Here is an 18,750-nt window from a genome sequence, read left to right on the forward strand (position 1 = left end):
GAAAGATGTCTGTAAACTGAATATTTTCTTCAACATTTCTGTTTATACAAACTGTTTATACATATGTTATTATTATTTTGAGGACTCTCAGGAAGATTAGTTTTAACTAATGGGAGCATCCTCTTGAAATAAAGATTTTTTTTTTTTTTTTTTTTTTATTTATTCATAATTTATAAAAGTCAACTATGTAGAAGTACAGTGTCGTAAACCTTGTCTTTTTCTTTACCGACACAAGCTAGCTGTAAAACATGTTACTCATCGGGACATTTTTTTTTCAGACTATGCCGATCAGTGTTTGCTCTGCATCCTTAATGCTGACTGCTTGGTGAAGAAGCAACATTTGAGAGGCTGCTCGTTTTTTAAGTTAGCAAGATTGGATCATAGAGATTCCCGAAAAGCCACTACATCTTTAAGTTTGCCTTGTCGAAATGTTTTAATGAAAAAAAAAAAGAAACTTTTCCACTATTTACTTAGTTTAGTACACGGAAACCAAGAGTTATTTCAAATTCACATGACATTCTTCACAAGTACAAAGATTAAAACTTAGTAAGATATGCTATCTGAGGAACAATTTTGATAATCATCAGTGGAAAAGTAGGTCAGAACAATATTTCAAACCATGTTACAACTGCTTTTATTCTTACTAAGTATTCTACATTCAAATGGATTTCTTTTGGACAATGGTCATTTAACGGGAAATCGAGGGACACAAAGGGATATCAATGCGCTGTTGACGGAGGAGAGACAATCAAGACAACGCTTAGAAAGCTATGTTTCAGAACTGTACCATGAACTATCCATGACAAAGCAAATGGCATCGAACCTTACAAAAGAGTATCAGAGTTTAAAGAAAGCTTTACAGACCGGTAAACATATTTATTATAAAGGAAAGTGAAATGCATTAATGGAAAATGTGCACCAGATATGCCATTGTAATTTTCTTCAAATAATATAGAATGACTTTAGATAACTTAGTACAATTTCATGATACAATATAATATCTTTATATTTTTTCTCTCGATCGTTACATCAGAATTGAAACAATAATAATAATGATAATAGGAATAATGCTGGCAAATGTTAGGAAAAATCATTCATTTTATTTTACCAAAAATAGATTCTATAACTTTGAATGCCATAGTCTTGTACTGTTTTAAGTCCTTTTTGTGATTGTTCGAATCTGTTTACTCTCAGATTGGAAAAATATGTCAGGATGTAATTCGGCTAAGTTGACCGACGAGAGCAATGCTGACCAATGCTGCATTGAAACACAGTACCTAATAAATAATGTATTAACGATTCAAGACAATATTTATGGATTATTGAGCCAGGCGATTACAGGTATTAAAGATTAATGTGTATTAGAGCAGATTAACAAGAGAAGAACCACATCTGAGCTGCGTCGGATAGAAATCGGCCTTGTGCAAGTGCACGTATACATGTACATATATAAAACTTTGATTGATTTTGGAACATTAAAATACGAAGTAAAAGATGAGTTTTGGTCTGCATTGTAGGGTTCTTATAAATATCAACTCGATTTTCAAACGGTTACAGACTTTTTATAGACATTTTTTCAACCTGAAATAAGTTAACAGATGTATTGACATTCATTTGCATGAGGTCAATTTCTATCCGACGCAGCTCTATTATAGTTAAAGCATCCGCAATGCAATGCAATTATTAAGTTTCTAACTTAGACACATTTGTGCCGAATTAAATATTATCAAAGTTAATTTTGTGAGGTGAAAAAAAAGGAACAGGGTTGAGATTCCCCAAAAGTAGTTAACCCCTTTAAATCATATTAAATGTTCACGCTCCTCTGGGGCCCAAGACAAGAGCCTCGTCAATGATTGTCATTAGTTACATCTTAAGGTATTTTTTTCACTGAGTCAAAGAATATGGTGGTGATAACAGCTATATATTTGATAGTCTCTGTAAATTAAATATAACTTAGATTTGGACACATAGCATAGAAACTCTTCTATTGATGAAGACATAATGTGGACCTCTAGATGTCTGATATATTTTTGTGACATTAGTTTGCTGTCTCATTGAAGAATGCCCCATATATCTTTTTATATTGATCCTTTGGTTGTTGTATTCTTAATATCAACTGGCAATTATACATATGGTCCGGATCATATGAGTATTTGGACCATAAGTGTATGGTCATGACCAAATGCGTTTACTCATATGGTTCGATCATACGCGTATGATACGACTGCAATTTTTGTACCATTGTTTAAGTCGTTTGTTAGAAATCTACAGAACAATGAGATCAACATAGCTTTAGTATAAGATAATTACTTTTTGCGTGAACACCTGAGGGTTCACGCATAATAATTAGGGAGCTACTATTTGATTTTCATGGGGGGGGGGGGGGGGGGGCTAGAATGAAATTAGAAAAAAATAGACAGGACAGGAGTTTTGAGTAAAAAAAAAAAGGCAGGATGAGACACTTTCAAAAAAAAAAGTCAGGATGACAATTTAGGTAAAAAAAAGTCAGGATGAACTTTAAAAAAAGGCAGGACCGAATAGAGTGAAAAATAAAAAGGCAGGACAGAGATTACAACTAAAAAAAAAAATGCAGGACAAAATTTTTCATCCTAGCAGCTCCCGTAGTTAGAAATATAGTCTATGGAGGAATATTCGGAAGCTAAATTATTCTTCATTCGGAACACTTTTTCATCTTATCTGTATTAGCCTCCTGCAATTAAGAGCACCTCCATACGGGGGTATCTGAGATATTTAAAACGTCGCAATAAAGAAATTGTCACAAATCGCTTATCCTCTTATCTGATATATGATAATAAACTTAATGTATCTATAGATCACTTTCAAACATGTATGTTAAAGCTATATTTATGCATCGTATTACGTGTTTACTTGAGCAAAGTTGACAGTTGCAACGTTTGATAAACAAGTGAAAGTTAAATTGTCAAGATTTAACGACCAATGGTATCGAACATCAGTGCCAGATATTAATAGTGTTGTGGTTTCTACATAATGAGTTCTAGTAGGCTTTGGGATTTGTTGATTCGTAACAATAAATTTTATGCACATCATTGTCATTTTGACAAATCAGATAAACAAAAATGTCTGTTTCAAAAACTGAAAATAAAACAAATAGAATAAAGACTGTTTGTTTTGTATTCCCAGGAAATAATCATATTCTTAATAATAAAAAATATATTATATACTTTTTTAAATAAGGAAATAGATTTAACAATTGCATGTTAATCTTTCATGAGGTCTTGAAAAATATGTTATGCAAAAGAAAAAAAGAAAAATACACAAAACAATTAACTCTAGATTTTTACACTGAATAAGCATACAATGGATTCTGTAAACATTGGAAAGTTAGAAAAAGAGTGTATTTGATCTTACGTTCGGGTATTTGTTTAAGCAATTATATATCAATATAAGAATTAAGATTGAAAATACATAAAATACTGAGACCAACATTCTTTTAATAAATATATCTGAATTTATGAAATTGTGTTTTAAAATTAAAAATTATTGTGAAATGCGGTTCCTTCAACCAACATACGTAATAAATCTCAAGACTTTAAACCGTTTTTGCTAACTAAATAAATGTTTGTTGCCTATAATTCAGAATTTTATCAGTGTTTCGGGATTTTTTGCTTAAAATTGTTTAAGAATGGGTCCCTTTTCAAAAGTCTCCCAACTACTACCTCGCAAGGTATTCTTGTTGGCATGCGTTTATATGCTTTTTTGATCTCGTGTGACTCAATTTTATTAATGAAATCTTTTGTATCTCGAATGTAAAAGTCAAGCCTCTTCAATAATGGTTTTATAATTAGATCAAGAAATCTCTCAATGCGTCTCGTGGGAGAGTTACACTTATTGATAATTGGTCGGTAAGGAACATTTAATGTCTCCTACTATCTGACCAGTTCGTAATGCCTCATTAATTATGTCTAGATTTATTTTATGAATTTTTGAAAGAAGGTACATTTGTCCATGTTTTGAATCATTATCATTCTTTAAGAAGGTATACGTCTGGGAATCCATTTCTTTTTATCCCTCCTACGTAGCGGTGGGGCATTACGTTTTACCCTTAACTGAGTTGGCTTCCGTTCTCTAACTTAAGTTTGCCTCAAACAAATGTTATGAAACTCATACACAATACTTATTACCACAAAATACAGATCAAGTTTGAAATTGGTGGCGTCACTTTAACCGTTCTAGAGTTATGCCCCTTTTCAAATGAAAATTGCTGAATTTTTCATTTCCGTTCTCTAACTTTAGTTTTCCTCAACCAAATGGTATGAGACTTATACACAATGCTTATTACCACAAAACACAGATCAAGTTAGAATTTTGGTTGTGTAACGGTTACTGTTCTAGAGTTATGCCCCTTTACAAACATAAAAGTTTCCGTTCTCTTACTTAAGTTTGCCTCAACCATATATTTTGAAACTTATACACAATACCTATTACCACAAAAGTCAGATCAACTACAAATTTGGGTAGTGTCACTTTTACCGTTCTTCAGTTATGTCCCTTTAAAACTTTATATGATATGCAAGCAGGGGCATCATGTGTGTCCCATGGACACATTCCCTTTTTATTTTCATCTCACTTTATAATTAACACCACTCTCATATTGTCATGATTTACAATAATTTAAAAAGAAAATATCATCCTCCACACACATGGCCATGAAAGCACTGAGATATAATTTTTAAAAAAAAGTTCTAAGGTTCACGTAATTGTCTTTTTTTTTAAAAAAGCAACTTGTTTAATGTTTATTCATATACAACGTCTGCTTTTCAGATATGGAAGACACAAAATGCAAAATCAGTTCCTCAAGTAAGTGAAATTTACTAAGTCTCATTGCTGATTGGTCGATATAAGGTAAACAGATTCAAAAGGAACAATAATTAAAAGGACAAATTGAAGATAGGCAGAGGGGATCTTGCCCATAAAAAGAGGTTAGTTTGTAAAAGTAAACAGCAGTCTTTTTTATTAACTAAATTGAACTGCATAATAAATTCTCTTTAACAATAATTATTCATACTTTTGTTCTTTTTCTAATCAGGAATATAAATATTAAGTGATTCAGACTTAGACTCAGTCTTCCTTAAAGTTAGGCAAAAGTCAAAACATTCACAATTTAATTTAATTTAACATCCCGAAAAAAAACACCGGTCAAGAAAAAACAACAACGAACACAAGGCCAAGAATTTTTATGTAACAAAATAACTTAAATTTAAACCTGTGGTAATGTCTTCATTTTGTATATAAAGTAAAGAGATGTGGTATGATTGCCAATGAGACAACTATATGTTATCCTGTGAATCTTATTATATGTTTGTATGTGGTGAGACTATATTAAAAAATTGAATCTGAAGCAACCAGAGACCTTATGACGTAGATGTGAGCAATTATAAGCCGCCGTACGGTCTTCAACAATGAAAAAAACTCATACCGCATAGCAATTTGTAAAAAGCCAGACCTAACAAAATGCAAAACAATTCAAATGAGAAAACAAAACGCCTATAATTTATATACAAAACAATAAACCAAAAACAAATATGATGCAGTAGCAAACGACAACAACTGAATTGCAGGCCTCTTACTTGGGACAGGCACACACATAATATGACGGGGTTTAACATGTTAATGGACGCCCAACTCTCTCAATCACAGTTTAAGACTGTAAATAAAATATAATTTCCTAAATGGCATAAAACTTGTGTCACATCTATTAAATAAAAATACTATTGTATCAGCAAATATTCTAATTGACCATGTGACGGAAGATTTAATGTAAGAGGTAAAACCTTACTGTTCTGTAAAATTTGTTCCATTGGAAAAAATATTACAGAATATTTCTTTCGTTTGGAACTTATATTACAAATGAGCTTTTATATCATTTAATTGGTGGTATTTTTATATTTCAGCATGGACAACAGTCTTTCTTGCATGTGCTAATAACGGTCAGTCTGTAATAAATTCATGGAACGCATCTTCTCCCACCTCAACAACAATCAGTGGTGCTGTTACATCTGATGCATCAGCTTGTAGACTGAAACAAGTCAGGAGCACGCTGATAGATAACTGGAGCAAGCATAACATTGACCAAGTAACTGAACTGATTTAGTAGTATTACTGTTTATATATCTCAACTTGTTCGATTCGCTCGTGTATGTAACAACGTATTTGATTTTAACGAAAGAAATCTCTGTATTACTGAAAAATTATTACACCATGCAGGGTTTTCGATATCACAAACTAGTCAAAATATTTATTTAATTTTATCATCGGTACAAGGACATAATTCGTAAATAATATTCAACATGCAGACATATTACTAGTATACGTTCAGGTATTTCACATCCAATCTTTTATGGTAATATTCTTTACAAAGCACAAAAATGTCGGCATTCACCTAAAAAGTTAACCAAACCTTCAAACAGACTTATTCAAAAGGGATATAGTTACGATACTGTTGTCAGGTCATTAAAGATGGCATATTTTGGTATTAATATTGATTCACTCATAGGGTCTTTGCATCGGAAATAAACACATTTATTCTTAAACCAGTTGTTGGCATGATACGGGTTATGTTCTTCCCATATATTTTATGATGGTATGATACTAAACCCCTAACAGGAGGGATTGTGCTTGATTTTCATATGATGAAGACATAATCTTTCAATAAGTTTAATTGAGGTCTGGAGCTGGCATGTCAGTAACTGCTAGTAGTCCTTTGTTAATTTCTGTATCATTGTCATTTTGCTTAGTTTCTTTTGTTACCTTTTCTGACATCGGACTCGGACATCTTTTAAACTGAGTTTTACTGTGCGTATCGCTGTGTGTTTGTTTTTTCTACATTGGCTAGAGGTATAGTGGGAGGGTTGAGATCTCACTAAACATGTTTAACCCCGTCGCATTTTTGCGCCTGTCCCAAGTCAGGAGCCTCTGGCCATTGTTAGTCTTGTATGATTTTTTATTTTAGTTCATTTATATGTTTTGGAGTTTAGTATGGCGTCCATTTTTACTGAACTAGTACACATTTTTGTTTAGAGGCCAGCTGAAGCCCACCTCCGGGTGCGGGATTTTCTCGCTGTGTTGAAGACCGATTGGTGGCATTCGGATGTTTTCTGCTCTTTGTTCGGGTTGTTGTCTCTTTGACACATTCCCCATTTCCATTCTCAATTTTATAGTACTCGATTGGAAAAATAGAAATCAATGAATAATACACTTTTGTCCTAGAAACTGTTTTATTCAAAGTACGCGAAGCGTTTTTTTTTTAAAATAAAAATCAATGAACGATTGATTCATTATTTGATTGATTGATTGATATATTGATGTAAAATTACTGTACAGGACATTAACTGCACTGTTATTGATTAAATTCAAGAGCAGATATAAAATTACCGCAGAGGTAATCAACTACATCTTTATTTTAATTGATTAATTTCAATAAGTGATATAAATCTCTCTACATGTCTTGGACTATATTATACACATGAAAAGCTTTCATCTTGGCACTGCATTCCAGTTGGACAAGCGTTATGCATGAGTGTCGGGATAGCTCAAACTAAGGAGCACAGAGGTCTTCCTCATTATGATCTAACACACTCCGACGTCTCATTTTTAAAACAAGTATCCCCTCTTAAACTAGGTGGAAATTCTAAACGAATAAAGCCTCAATAGATAAGAGCGCGAGGCCACACATCATGTGAAAAAAAACCTTATGAATTTCGAAAACGGCGGGAGCTTGGATGCGTCGACGCAGTAAGGGGGTGAACACTGAATTTTGAGGAGCGGGAGAAGGGGGGTATGCTGGCAAATTTGATTTCACTTACACCAGGGTCAGACTATTTATTTTTTAAATTTACATTTGCAGCTTCATCACTTGTCTGTATTAGCAGTGCCTACGTTGTGAGACCCATTTGAAGATTCAAGTCACTTCCTTATTTTATGTCCAGCTTAAGATGTTCATAGCCATGTGCTTCAAAAGTTTTTAAAGAATTTGCCTTCAATTGTGATGTGCAATATATTTTTTGAAACAAAAACGTAAAATTAGTACAATGTACTTGCTGTTCAAACATTTATAATAGACAGCAAAAAAATTATAGGGAATATTAAAAGTGCTGCAATATGTATATTACAGCAGATGATCACTCTTTCTGAGAACCCTCCTAATATTTATTCAATATGTTTTTTTTTATAGTTTTCGTTCACTTTATATATATCGATAATATAAAAATCAGATAAATACCTAAGTATTGCCCGACAATGATAATTGGACTGTCGAACATTTTAGATCTCAAATGGTGAAATTTTTGTTCTCTGCTTGAGTAAGTATCAAAAAGAGGGACGGTATGCACACGCTCTCTAGGCACCCCTTTAATCCGCTCCCGACAATACTTTTTTATTTAAAAAAAAAAATAGAAATATCTCTTTATAAATCTTAGGCATCTGAAGCGCTTTTTCTTGATTATTTGTAACTATCGTATACACTTGTTGATATTTTGAACATTTTGAATATTTTAAGGCCAAAATATTTATATTCATGTGTGATAAGGCAAGATTATATATTTCAAACTTAATGGGGGCCAGAATATTTATGTCCCAAAATTTGCCAGCCACCTCCACCCTTCCCCTTCAGATTCAAATGGTCGTCCCCTAATATAGAAAATTTCTGTAAATACTGTCTTCTTCATCTAAGGTTAAAGCTACAATAAATATTGCCAGCTAAGCAAGTGACAAAGAGCCTTTATTTAACAATTTTTGTATGTTTTCTGCAACAGGTTAAAGTTGAAATCTACAAGAATGGATCCGTCATTGCCGCGTTTTACTTCAATGGTCTTGGTACGAACCACATGAACTGGTTCTCGAAGGAAAACCTGTTAGGAACTACTTTCACTGATTTGAAACGAAGTTCAACGGTTAACTATTTTTCAATTGAAGGGTTAGTATATTTTTTTATGTCTTTATAAACTTTCTTAAGATAAACATTCGTTTAGAAAACGTTTACTGAAAATAATTCTTTCTTAAAGTTAATTTGACTCCGAAAATACTGAATATATTATGTCATTTTACCAAAACCATTGTTGCACTTTCGCACCACAACGGTGTTAAGCCATTTTGGATCTTAAACAAATCCATTTTTGGCTTAGAAATGTCAGTGACATGTAATTGTCTTCTAACTTATTACCAGATAAATCACATTAATGCAAATTTAACCATCAACTAGTTTTACATAATCTCTATGATTTATCACTTGCTCGGATAAATGGACATGGGATTAATTCACGTGAGAAATAAATTCAAGGAAATACCAAAATGCATCAAATAATTGGCGCTTATATGTTTCTTCCTCATTTTGAGCGATGCTGGATTGTTTTTCAGCTTAGTAACCAAAAACCCAAATAATCACTGAAAGATAACAGCCCATATCTTCTGACGTAATTACTTTTACAATTGCTCATTTGTTCTCCCTCAAAACCGTTCTTACCATAATAGTTACATTAAAGGTACTAATGTTACTGCACCAGATGCGCATTTTGACAATTCATGTCCCTTCAGTGATGCCCTAGGCCAAAAGTTTGAAAAATCCAAAAACTTATACAACGTTGACAAGCTGTTGAAACCCCAAAAGATATAAAGTATAGGCAAGTATAACAACGAACAAACGTAAAAAGAAGATCATCCCGCAACATTTGTAGAAAAACGTGATAAGAAAAATACTTAAATATGGAACTGATAATTGATAATTAAGTTGAAGCCGAAATTAAACTTAAAATGAAACAGGAAGTTATATATGTTTTAAGCATCTCATTCAAAATTGTCCTTGCACATGGGTATGCTGTTTTATAACCAGTTATTCTTATTTACCTGTTAGTAACTTATGCAAAAATGACAAACGATTTGTCTTTTTTAGAGCATTTATAACAAAAAGGCACAATTTGTAAAAACTTTCTCGTAAACGACAGTATGGATCAGATCTCTTCTTTTTTTGTTCAACTTTTACAGCAGACGTTACTTTAAAAACATGAGGAAATCATGTATAGTAAAGATACTGCTTCTGTTATCATGTGCAATGACTAAAAAGACATGAGATACTATTACTTTTCATTACGCATTTTCTGTCATTAATTGTAAAAATGTTTATAGGAATATCAATTTTTGATTTTGGTTGATACAAAACATCTCATAATAAGCGAACTATTACATTTTAATGATACAATATACAAACATGAGGTAGAAGATAGCAAGGGGACATCCAATCATCATAAGTCGAAGAAAAAAACTGACAAAGCCATGGCAATGACAGAAAAACTACGAAAAAACGAACAAATCCTTTATATAAACATATATTTTTGCATAACCACTTTAGAACATCGATCAGTCATTACAATGGCACTTGGTGCATGCTGTTTTTTATTTTGAAATATCATCAGAAATACTATGAAATACTTACAGAATATATCAATTAAGATTAAAACTATCACATACTTATGCTGCGTTCACACGTAATTCGAATTCGATTCGCATTAACTAATTCGAATTAGTTTAATTCGCATTCGAAACGTTTAACGTCTAACGTAAATTCTAATTCGAATTGAAATGCGCATCAAATTCGCTTTACTGTCTTAACGACGTTAACTTTTAATTCGTATTAACAAAAACGCATTTCTAATGCGAATTGGATAATGCGATTTAGCCTATTCGAATCAATTCGAATTAAAAAAGAAGAGTGTGTGAACGCGATTAGCGAAATCGATTCACAGTCGATTCGAATTCAATTCGAATCAAATGTACGTGTGAACGAATCATTATACGTTCGTCTAGCTGATGTAAGCAATTTTAAATATGCATTTAGGTTTTCTATATATACATCTTACACGGAGGTTACACTAACACGATTTATAATTTAAAGCATTCCGATTTTCTTGAAAAGTGGTCCTAAATATGGTGGTAACGTTTGGTATAACCTTGCAAGTATTTTTTTAATTGTACATCTTACACGGAGATAACACTGATTCGAGTGATAAGTTGCACAAAACAACTCTTTTAAGTGTTAAATAAGTGTGAAATCACACCTTGGTGATACATAACACGATTTATGATGTTTAACGAGCACAGTCTGATTTACTGAAATACTTGTTCTAAATTTGGTGTAACTTTTGGTGTAACAAATCATCCTTTAACAGCGTAGAGGAGCGCCGTTTCTACATAAATGAACATTTTGGAGGATGTCCTGCTGATGAAGGATGGTTATTAGTTCGAGATGTAACAGGACAGGTTGCACCGTGTCATTTTGATCATTTGACAAAACCACCATATTTCATTGTTAGTCCTGGAAACAAGAAAGGCCGATTTGAAAGTGGTAAGTACCTCGTAATGTGGTTGTCACCAAATAATGCATTCCGGGAGGCGGAGGCTTTGACTGTTTAGAAACAATGTAAATGCGGAAGTAGTAAATATGATTATCTTATTGTAGAATTGTTCTATATCTCCACTTTCCAAATTTTATGGTTAGCAAATTTTTATTTTTCGTGCACGATCTTTTCTTGGTTATGAATTTATAACACTAGTTTTGTAATTTATTTATATGAGGCAGACTCCATACAGAAGATTCATTAAGAACGAAAAGATGCTTCCGTTATCCCCTAACTTCACCTTCCGCGGTATGGAACCAAATGTTTCCAAGTGGTAAAATGAAATCATCCCTTCAACAGTTTTACAGACGCCATAACAAGTTGGTTGACCGCTATATATCTATTTAACAGATGAACACCGATATGATCCAATTGTCGTAACCACAACCACATCTTTTTGTCCTCGACTTTTGACATTATCGTATGAGGCTTAGCACCGAATTTGTAACTATCGTGAGCTACACAATGGGTGCCCCGTGTGGGGCAGGATTTGAGTCACATCCGGCACATGATATCAAATCAGTTCTTGTTGTATGCCTTAATTTTTAATTTTCTGTGTTGTGTTTTGTAGAGTGTTGTTTGTCTTTTTTTCGTAAGTCGATATTTTGTAATGGCGTTAATAGTAGTGTTTTCAAATTGAATGGTTTTGCCTAACGGGTTACTCGAATAATTTTTCGACCGATTGACCGGTTAATCGGTAGTTAAGTTGATGTTTGAAGGCCCTATCTTCACTACTCTACAAATGGTACGTTTTTATGATACGCCAAATTGAAGTTTATTCATTGTCATTATAAGGCTTGAGCATTCCTTGTGAAGTTTTACTTTTAATTATCCAATATTACCATATCTATGGTAATGGCGTTTGTAATAACTTCAGATTGAAACAGAATATTTTCCACTGGTCGTAGCCATAGTTCCGGTTTGCATTCTTCAATGACATCACTGAATGAGACTTATTTAGCGATTTTCTACGCGGAAAGAGTAACACGGCGGTGGCAAAGTAAAGCAGGATTACTAGTTCTTCCGGAGTGCCCGAGTTCACCATCGGTTTTTGTAGGCTTCGTGTCGCTGATTTTTTTTCTATGTAGTGTTTGCAGACTGTTGTTTGTTTTTTGACCTGTTTCTTTTCTGCCATGGTTTTGTCGGTGGTAGTTCCTCTTTTGAATTTTTAATACCCCTTGATATCTCATCCTTCTGTTCTATGCCATAAGTTCAAATCTAGATTCCTTATTTTTGTGTCATGTTGTCATAATATTATTGTTGATACCACACAATTTCATTAATATAATACATTGAAGTTTGTATTACCTATAGGTGAAAAAGAAATGTACTGATTGATTTAATGTTATGGTGTCTTAGCCGATTACCATTGCTGCATTTTGTCCTAATCTATAACTAAGAATTCAGTCCGTCTGTGTCAAGGATGCTGAATTTCTTCTTCTTGGATTATGTCAGTAAACTGTCACTGACAACGATTTTCTCAATGCAAAGATTAATTTGCACGCATATACAATTTAATATTTTCTGTAAGTAAAAAAACATACAAGTCATTTATTTTCATTTCAGGGCAGTATATTCTGGCTGATACAATAGAGATTTCTGTGCATACCAATACATGTAAATGTCCATCACCAATATTAGCGGGAACTGAACAGATAATAGGATGATTGATAAATACATAGATCATGCTTAAAATACACGTACTAGTATGTGGAATTTGTGTTTATTTTTTTAATGTACGAAAATATGACCAAATGCTCCGAAAACCTCATATAACTATGACCCTGAAAATACTGAAATCAATTAATATACATAAATTTAAAGATATGATTTTGATTTAATCTTAATTATTCAAACAATATTATTAATACATTTAAGGACTGAGTATATCGGTTACCTCTGGAAGAAAGTAAAATCACACACTATATCAAGTAGAATAGGCATTGACAGTGATGCTCAGTCGAGTACCTAACTTTATTTTTCTCATTTTAAACTTGATTTTCAATATATCAACATTCCATCTGCATCATCATATGAGGTAAAAATCTCAGATCTGATATAGTATTCTAGGATTTGCCTTTCTTATCAGGATATCATTGAAAGAGGGTGACTGCAACAAGAAATGTATTTAACAGAAGAGATGCAGTATGATTGCCAATGAGACAACTACTGTAAACCAACTTATAATCGCGGATACTAAACGTACTTGTTTTGCAGGTTAAACCCTTTTTAGCCAACATTGCAGCGATATATTTTCGCTGTTTTTTTCTAAATTTCTTTATGTATTTATATACGAGTAGGCCCAAGTGTTACATATTTGTGAAATTTATATTCGAGTTATTTTACTACTCGCGGAAGTCGCGAAAATTTGTTGGTTTACAGTATCCACTTTTCAAAATCATGTAAATTCAAGCATCTATATGTCATCAAACGGCCCTTGTATAAATGTAACAATGTATAAAACACATACGTAATAATCAGTTTTAAAAGGTCCCGACATGAAAAAAATGTAGGACAATTCAAACAATTAAATAAAAGGCCTGTTTTTTGACAAAATAATAAGCGTAGCTTTTTTATTCGTAAAATTGAAGTGATCCTTCCTTTAAGTTTCGAATTTTATAATACATGTGTCACAAATAGCGAGATGACCACAGTTATAAACCATTTATTGTTACTATAATTTAGACTTTTCTTTCCTTTATAATTGTCTATTTCCCATTTGTAAGAAGTAACATATCCTCTGTCCCATCGCATAGAGTTAACATAGCAATCACATTCTCGGGCTTCTTGAAAGGGTTTGAAACCCGTGTGATCATAGTACATTGTGGTTTTTGAATGCGATTCTGAATGCATGACCTAATAGCCTTGAGTCCGGTCGATGCTTACAATGAAGCTATTAAACCAAGGTTTCCAAATAGTGAAGTTCAAGGCATCCATTCGAAAAAATTTAAGGACACCAACAAGAGCTGGTTGTCCGTTATGGGATTTTGGTTTTGCAGATGAAGACGGATATGTCACAATTGTCGGAAACATACCGGTTCTATATCCCTCTTATGACATCACCGAATTAAACGACGTGTGTCACATGTAGAGCAGGATCTGCTTGCCCTTCAAAAGCACCTAATATCAACCTGGTTTTCGATGATTTTCATGTTTCTCGGTCTTTAGCTTTCTATGTTGTGTTGTTTATACGTTTGTTTGTCTTTTGGTCGTGCTCCTTTTTCGCCATGGAGTTGTCAGTTTGTCAACGATTTATGAGTTTGAACATTCCTTTGGTATCTTTCGCTCCTCGTTTTTTTTTATTAGGATAATATCCTGTGTTGGTTCATTTGGTTCGCTTTTAACCCATTTGATGGCCATAGTAGTCCTTAATTGCATGACCAGTAAACTGAATCTCTTCTTGCTGTGCTGCGGATTTTGATATTTCGTGTCTATGACTTTCAAAGCTCTAATTTGTTTATTTGATCATGCAATTGCCTAGTTTTGTTTTTATCTTGATTTGTATGTTTTGTATGAATTTATGAAAATTGAACAGCGGTAAACTTTTGTTGACATCACAGAAAACAACTTGTCATGAGCAACTCAACTTGTTCTACTAATTATTTCTGCATATCCTACTGGATAGGATATGTGTTTTCTAATTTTTTAAGTGTATTCATCACGTTTAAAGATATTTTATTTTAATTTCTGTCGGTTATAGTCTGTCTTGTCGACATATGGATTTTGTTTGCCTTCTTGGTACATTCTTTCTGCTTTCAGGGAAAGAAGAATGCTTAAGTACATAGTTTTAGGCAAAGAACAACGTTTATATTATATGTTGTTTTGCAAAGGGTATGTTTACCTTGAAACATAATAGGTAAACAATCCATGAAGTTTTATACTTGATAAAACAATGATACCAATAAAGAGAGGAGAACAAATAAGTTTTTTTAAAGAGCTGAAAATACAATTAATTTTCATGTTAAAGAGGTCAAAAAAGGAGAATGATTAAATTGAGAATAGAAACGGGGACTCCTATATAATAGCATATGTCATTGCATACTTTATTGACGAGGAATAACTAATGGTAAAGAAAAATAAGTTACAAGGATGTGATACAAAATATAAGCTATGCCAATTCTTATAATGAACATATCATCAACACAGTATGGTATAGATGAATAAGGCAATGTTTTATTTCCCTCAGGCCTGGTAAAACCAACGACTTCACCACTGTCAACAACACTTCTGAAACAAATGCATACAAATTTAATTCCAGAAAACCAAAGACACACGGATAGATTAGCAATTTTATACGATGCAGCAGAAAAAATAACTCTTTGTATCAACTTTACTAATTACTATTTCTAGGCATCTCAATAAATACTAAATACTATATATATAGCCGATAGCCCAACAATACTGGTGGACCCCTATTTTATTAATATAAATATAATTGATAAACACAGTATACATAAAGCATAGTATCAATGCACAATAAATTAACTTTTATTAAAGAATTCTATAGAATAATAATTAAATTGTGTTCAAAATATTTTGCTCTGTCATCAACGATCCCGCCGGTCAGGAAAAACCAACAAAAACGAGTTATCTCGGTCAAACTCCATTTAAAATGTAGTCTTTTATTTTAAATAAAGTGGAAAATGTCGGAAACCTGTGTCCAAACCCAAATGCTCGGAAGACCGTCTCAAGAGTTATACTTGGACAGTATATAAAGTAAATATACTATATGTTATTAAGTATTATATATCTATATGGAGTTATTTTCTTTCAGAACGATAGGTCATTCTTTTGAAGAATCAACCTAGACGATACCATTTTTCAATGAAATGTGATCCAAGGCATAAAATAATGACCTGTGTAAGGTCATTATTTTATCCTGATTAAAATACTACTGTAACTGTTTGTTAACAGATTTTATTCATTTTATTTTACATGAATTAATCATAACGAAAAATTGAAAGAAAAGTTGCAAGTCACAGTTTTTTGCCACTTTCGTCTGTTGAACATTCAACCGACGCACTACCAACTGGTGCACCGGCAGCTGCTGATGATTTTGCCTTTTTACTTCCATCTGACGGTCTTAATCCATACAAGATGTTGGAAGCCTCTATGTGTTGATCGGTAGAGGTCCTTTTGCAAACTCTTACTGCTTTACTACGATGACCTGCAATACAAAGCTTAATTATTTTTTGTTTACGTTAGCACTTTTTTTTTTATTAAACTGCATATTCATAAAGCACAATAAATGGAATTAAACTCAAAATTTGACTAGTAACTCAAGCATGACGAACAAACAGACGAGCGGACGAGTAATGGTAAATCTGATAACCCAAAACATTCGTGATCGAAACAGATACAATCATATATCTTAATACGTTTCCTCAAGTCTCTGTACAAAGATATCCATTTTTTGTTACCATCATCGGTTCTCTATTATAGCAATTGAAACAACAGTGAAAATGAATAGATGTTGGGTAATATGCAGACAAGCAAAAAGCAAAACCCTCGTGGTTTTTTTAATGCCATTTTTGTTTGTGCTAAACAAGAATATTAGTATTAAAAGATTAGAAATTATAACGTTTCATTTTACTATTATATTACCTGTTGTTTCGGCCACACGTTGTTCTTCTATGCCAGCATTATAAAGACATGTAGCTGCTGAAGCTCGGAGGCTATGGTTTGTACGTTTTCCAGCTAGTCCAATACGTGTGCACAAACGTTTCACAGTGCCTTGTAAAGTGTGGTGTCTAATAGGAGTTTTGCTATACCATTGTCCATCTTTGACATGTTTTAAAGGTGTAAGGTAAAAACAATCCTTTCCTCCATTTGTTGGACTGAAATACCAGAAAACGTAATGTAAAATTCAACTTCAAACACTCATAATGTAATTATGTAAAGATGATTTAAATTATAGGTAAATTAAAAGGACATTACGTGAGATTAGATCAACCACGAAAAACTGTTCAAAACACTTTTAAAACAAATATTTCAGATTTTATCATATTCAAGCATGAGAAGAGATATTAAAGAAAACAGTATAGAATCTTGTGGATTCGTATTGGAAAATGTAATGCGACCTTTGGATGTCTGTTTTTTTTTTTGGTTACATGTACATTAGACGATTTACTGCTGCCTTTGTTATTTTTAATTGTTTTATATATTCTTTACGCAAATCAATTTTCATATTTTCTTATGTTCTACACCTTTATAAAGAAATCGCCACAGAGAGGTAGAATACACTATTATATTCATATTTTATATTTGGGAGGAGGGGGATACCACTATTGTCATTTTTACATATTCGGAATACCATTTGTCTGTTCATTTATCTATAAGTGTTGAAAAATAATCTGCGTTAACGCGTTACATAAAAAATCCCCCCCCCCCCATTTTACAAAGTTAATAATAAGCTACTTACCAAAGTGACTTGTTCTTCTCAAATACTGTAACAATACATTTATTCCTGTTTTCTGGGATTTCAAATGCTCGGACACATTTTGGAGCAATTTTTCTGTGATTAAGGCCACCTGCATTAGCTTTTGAAACGTCCTCTTTGTATAACAGGTATCTTAATTGAGCATCCTTATCTTGAAACGGACTAGTTATTTGCGGATTAAGGTTAAGTCTGAGCCGTCGGTGTTCATTGCCTCCTCTTAATGCAAAATGCAAACCACACAAATAACGCAACGTGTCTAGAAGTTGTAGGGGATTATCCATGCTAAAAATACCCTTATCATATAATGCCGTTTCTTCATCTACCGATATCACATCAGCCTGCATGCGTGTACCCTCCCTTTTCACGAATGTGATTTACCGAATTAGACTATTTACCGGATTTGTAATAACATAAGCAACACGACGGGTGCCACATGTGGAGCAGGATCTGCTTACCCTTCCGGAGCACCTGAGATCACCCCCAGTTTTTGGTGGGGTTCGTGTTGCTTAGTCTTTGGTTTTCTATGTTCTGTCATCTGTACTATTATTTGTCTGTTTGTCTTTTTATTTTTGGCCATGGCGTTGTCAGTTTGTTTTCGATCTATGAGTTTGACTGTCCCTCTGGTATCTTTTTTCCCTCTTTTCGAACCGAGACCTTCATTGACCCTTTCTTTCATGAAAGCATCTAACACTTGTCTAGCCCGAAGAAATTCGGGATCTTTGAAGAAGTTTATACTAGATGATTTTTTATGACGAATATATCCCTGTATTGAGGAAAACAGGTCATATATACTGTTAGACGGATATTTACCTCCATGTTTCTTTTTGGCCTCGGCAATGAAATATTCTACCGAAGTAGACAGTTCTGTGTTTTCCATGCTTACTA

General features: G+C 33.1%; 1 protein-coding gene and 1 long non-coding RNA gene across 2 annotated transcripts; one reads left to right on the forward strand and one right to left on the reverse strand.

The window, feature by feature from the left end:
- The first annotated feature begins 431 nt into the window (after window positions 1-431).
- Window positions 432-13,121, forward strand: LOC127712143 (uncharacterized). Its single transcript, XM_052218411.1, has 7 exons — window positions 432-866; window positions 1,195-1,341; window positions 4,804-4,839; window positions 5,934-6,115; window positions 8,793-8,953; window positions 11,199-11,374; window positions 12,993-13,121. Exons 1-7 carry the CDS (start codon window positions 620-622, stop codon window positions 13,091-13,093), a joined length of 1,050 nt encoding a protein of 349 aa, XP_052074371.1. The 5' UTR covers window positions 432-619; the 3' UTR covers window positions 13,094-13,121.
- A 3,206-nt stretch (window positions 13,122-16,327) lies between these two features.
- On the reverse strand, window positions 16,328-17,366 carry LOC127712144 (uncharacterized). Its single transcript, XR_007986966.1, has 2 exons — window positions 17,031-17,366; window positions 16,328-16,593 (listed from the first exon to the last, which is right to left on the reverse strand). It is a non-coding gene; the product is annotated as an uncharacterized LOC127712144 (long non-coding RNA).
- Between the last annotated feature and the right edge of the window lie 1,384 nt (window positions 17,367-18,750).

This window comes from Mytilus californianus, unplaced genomic scaffold (genome assembly GCF_021869535.1).
Source record: "Mytilus californianus isolate M0D057914Y unplaced genomic scaffold, xbMytCali1.0.p SCAF_8, whole genome shotgun sequence".
NCBI classification, from domain to species: Eukaryota; Metazoa; Mollusca; class Bivalvia; order Mytilida; family Mytilidae; genus Mytilus; species Mytilus californianus.

Excerpts from the sequence above, each read along its gene's own strand:
- LOC127712143 (XM_052218411.1), top strand. The coding sequence starts at position 620 with ATGTTACAACTGCTTTTATTCTTACTAAGTATTCTACATTCAAATGGA. Across the intron at positions 867-1,194 it reads AAAGAAAGCTTTACAGACCG|ATTGGAAAAATATGTCAGGA; the intron begins GTAAACATATTT and ends GTTTACTCTCAG. Across the intron at positions 11,375-12,992 it reads GAAAGGCCGATTTGAAAGTG|GGCAGTATATTCTGGCTGAT; the intron begins GTAAGTACCTCG and ends TTTTCATTTCAG.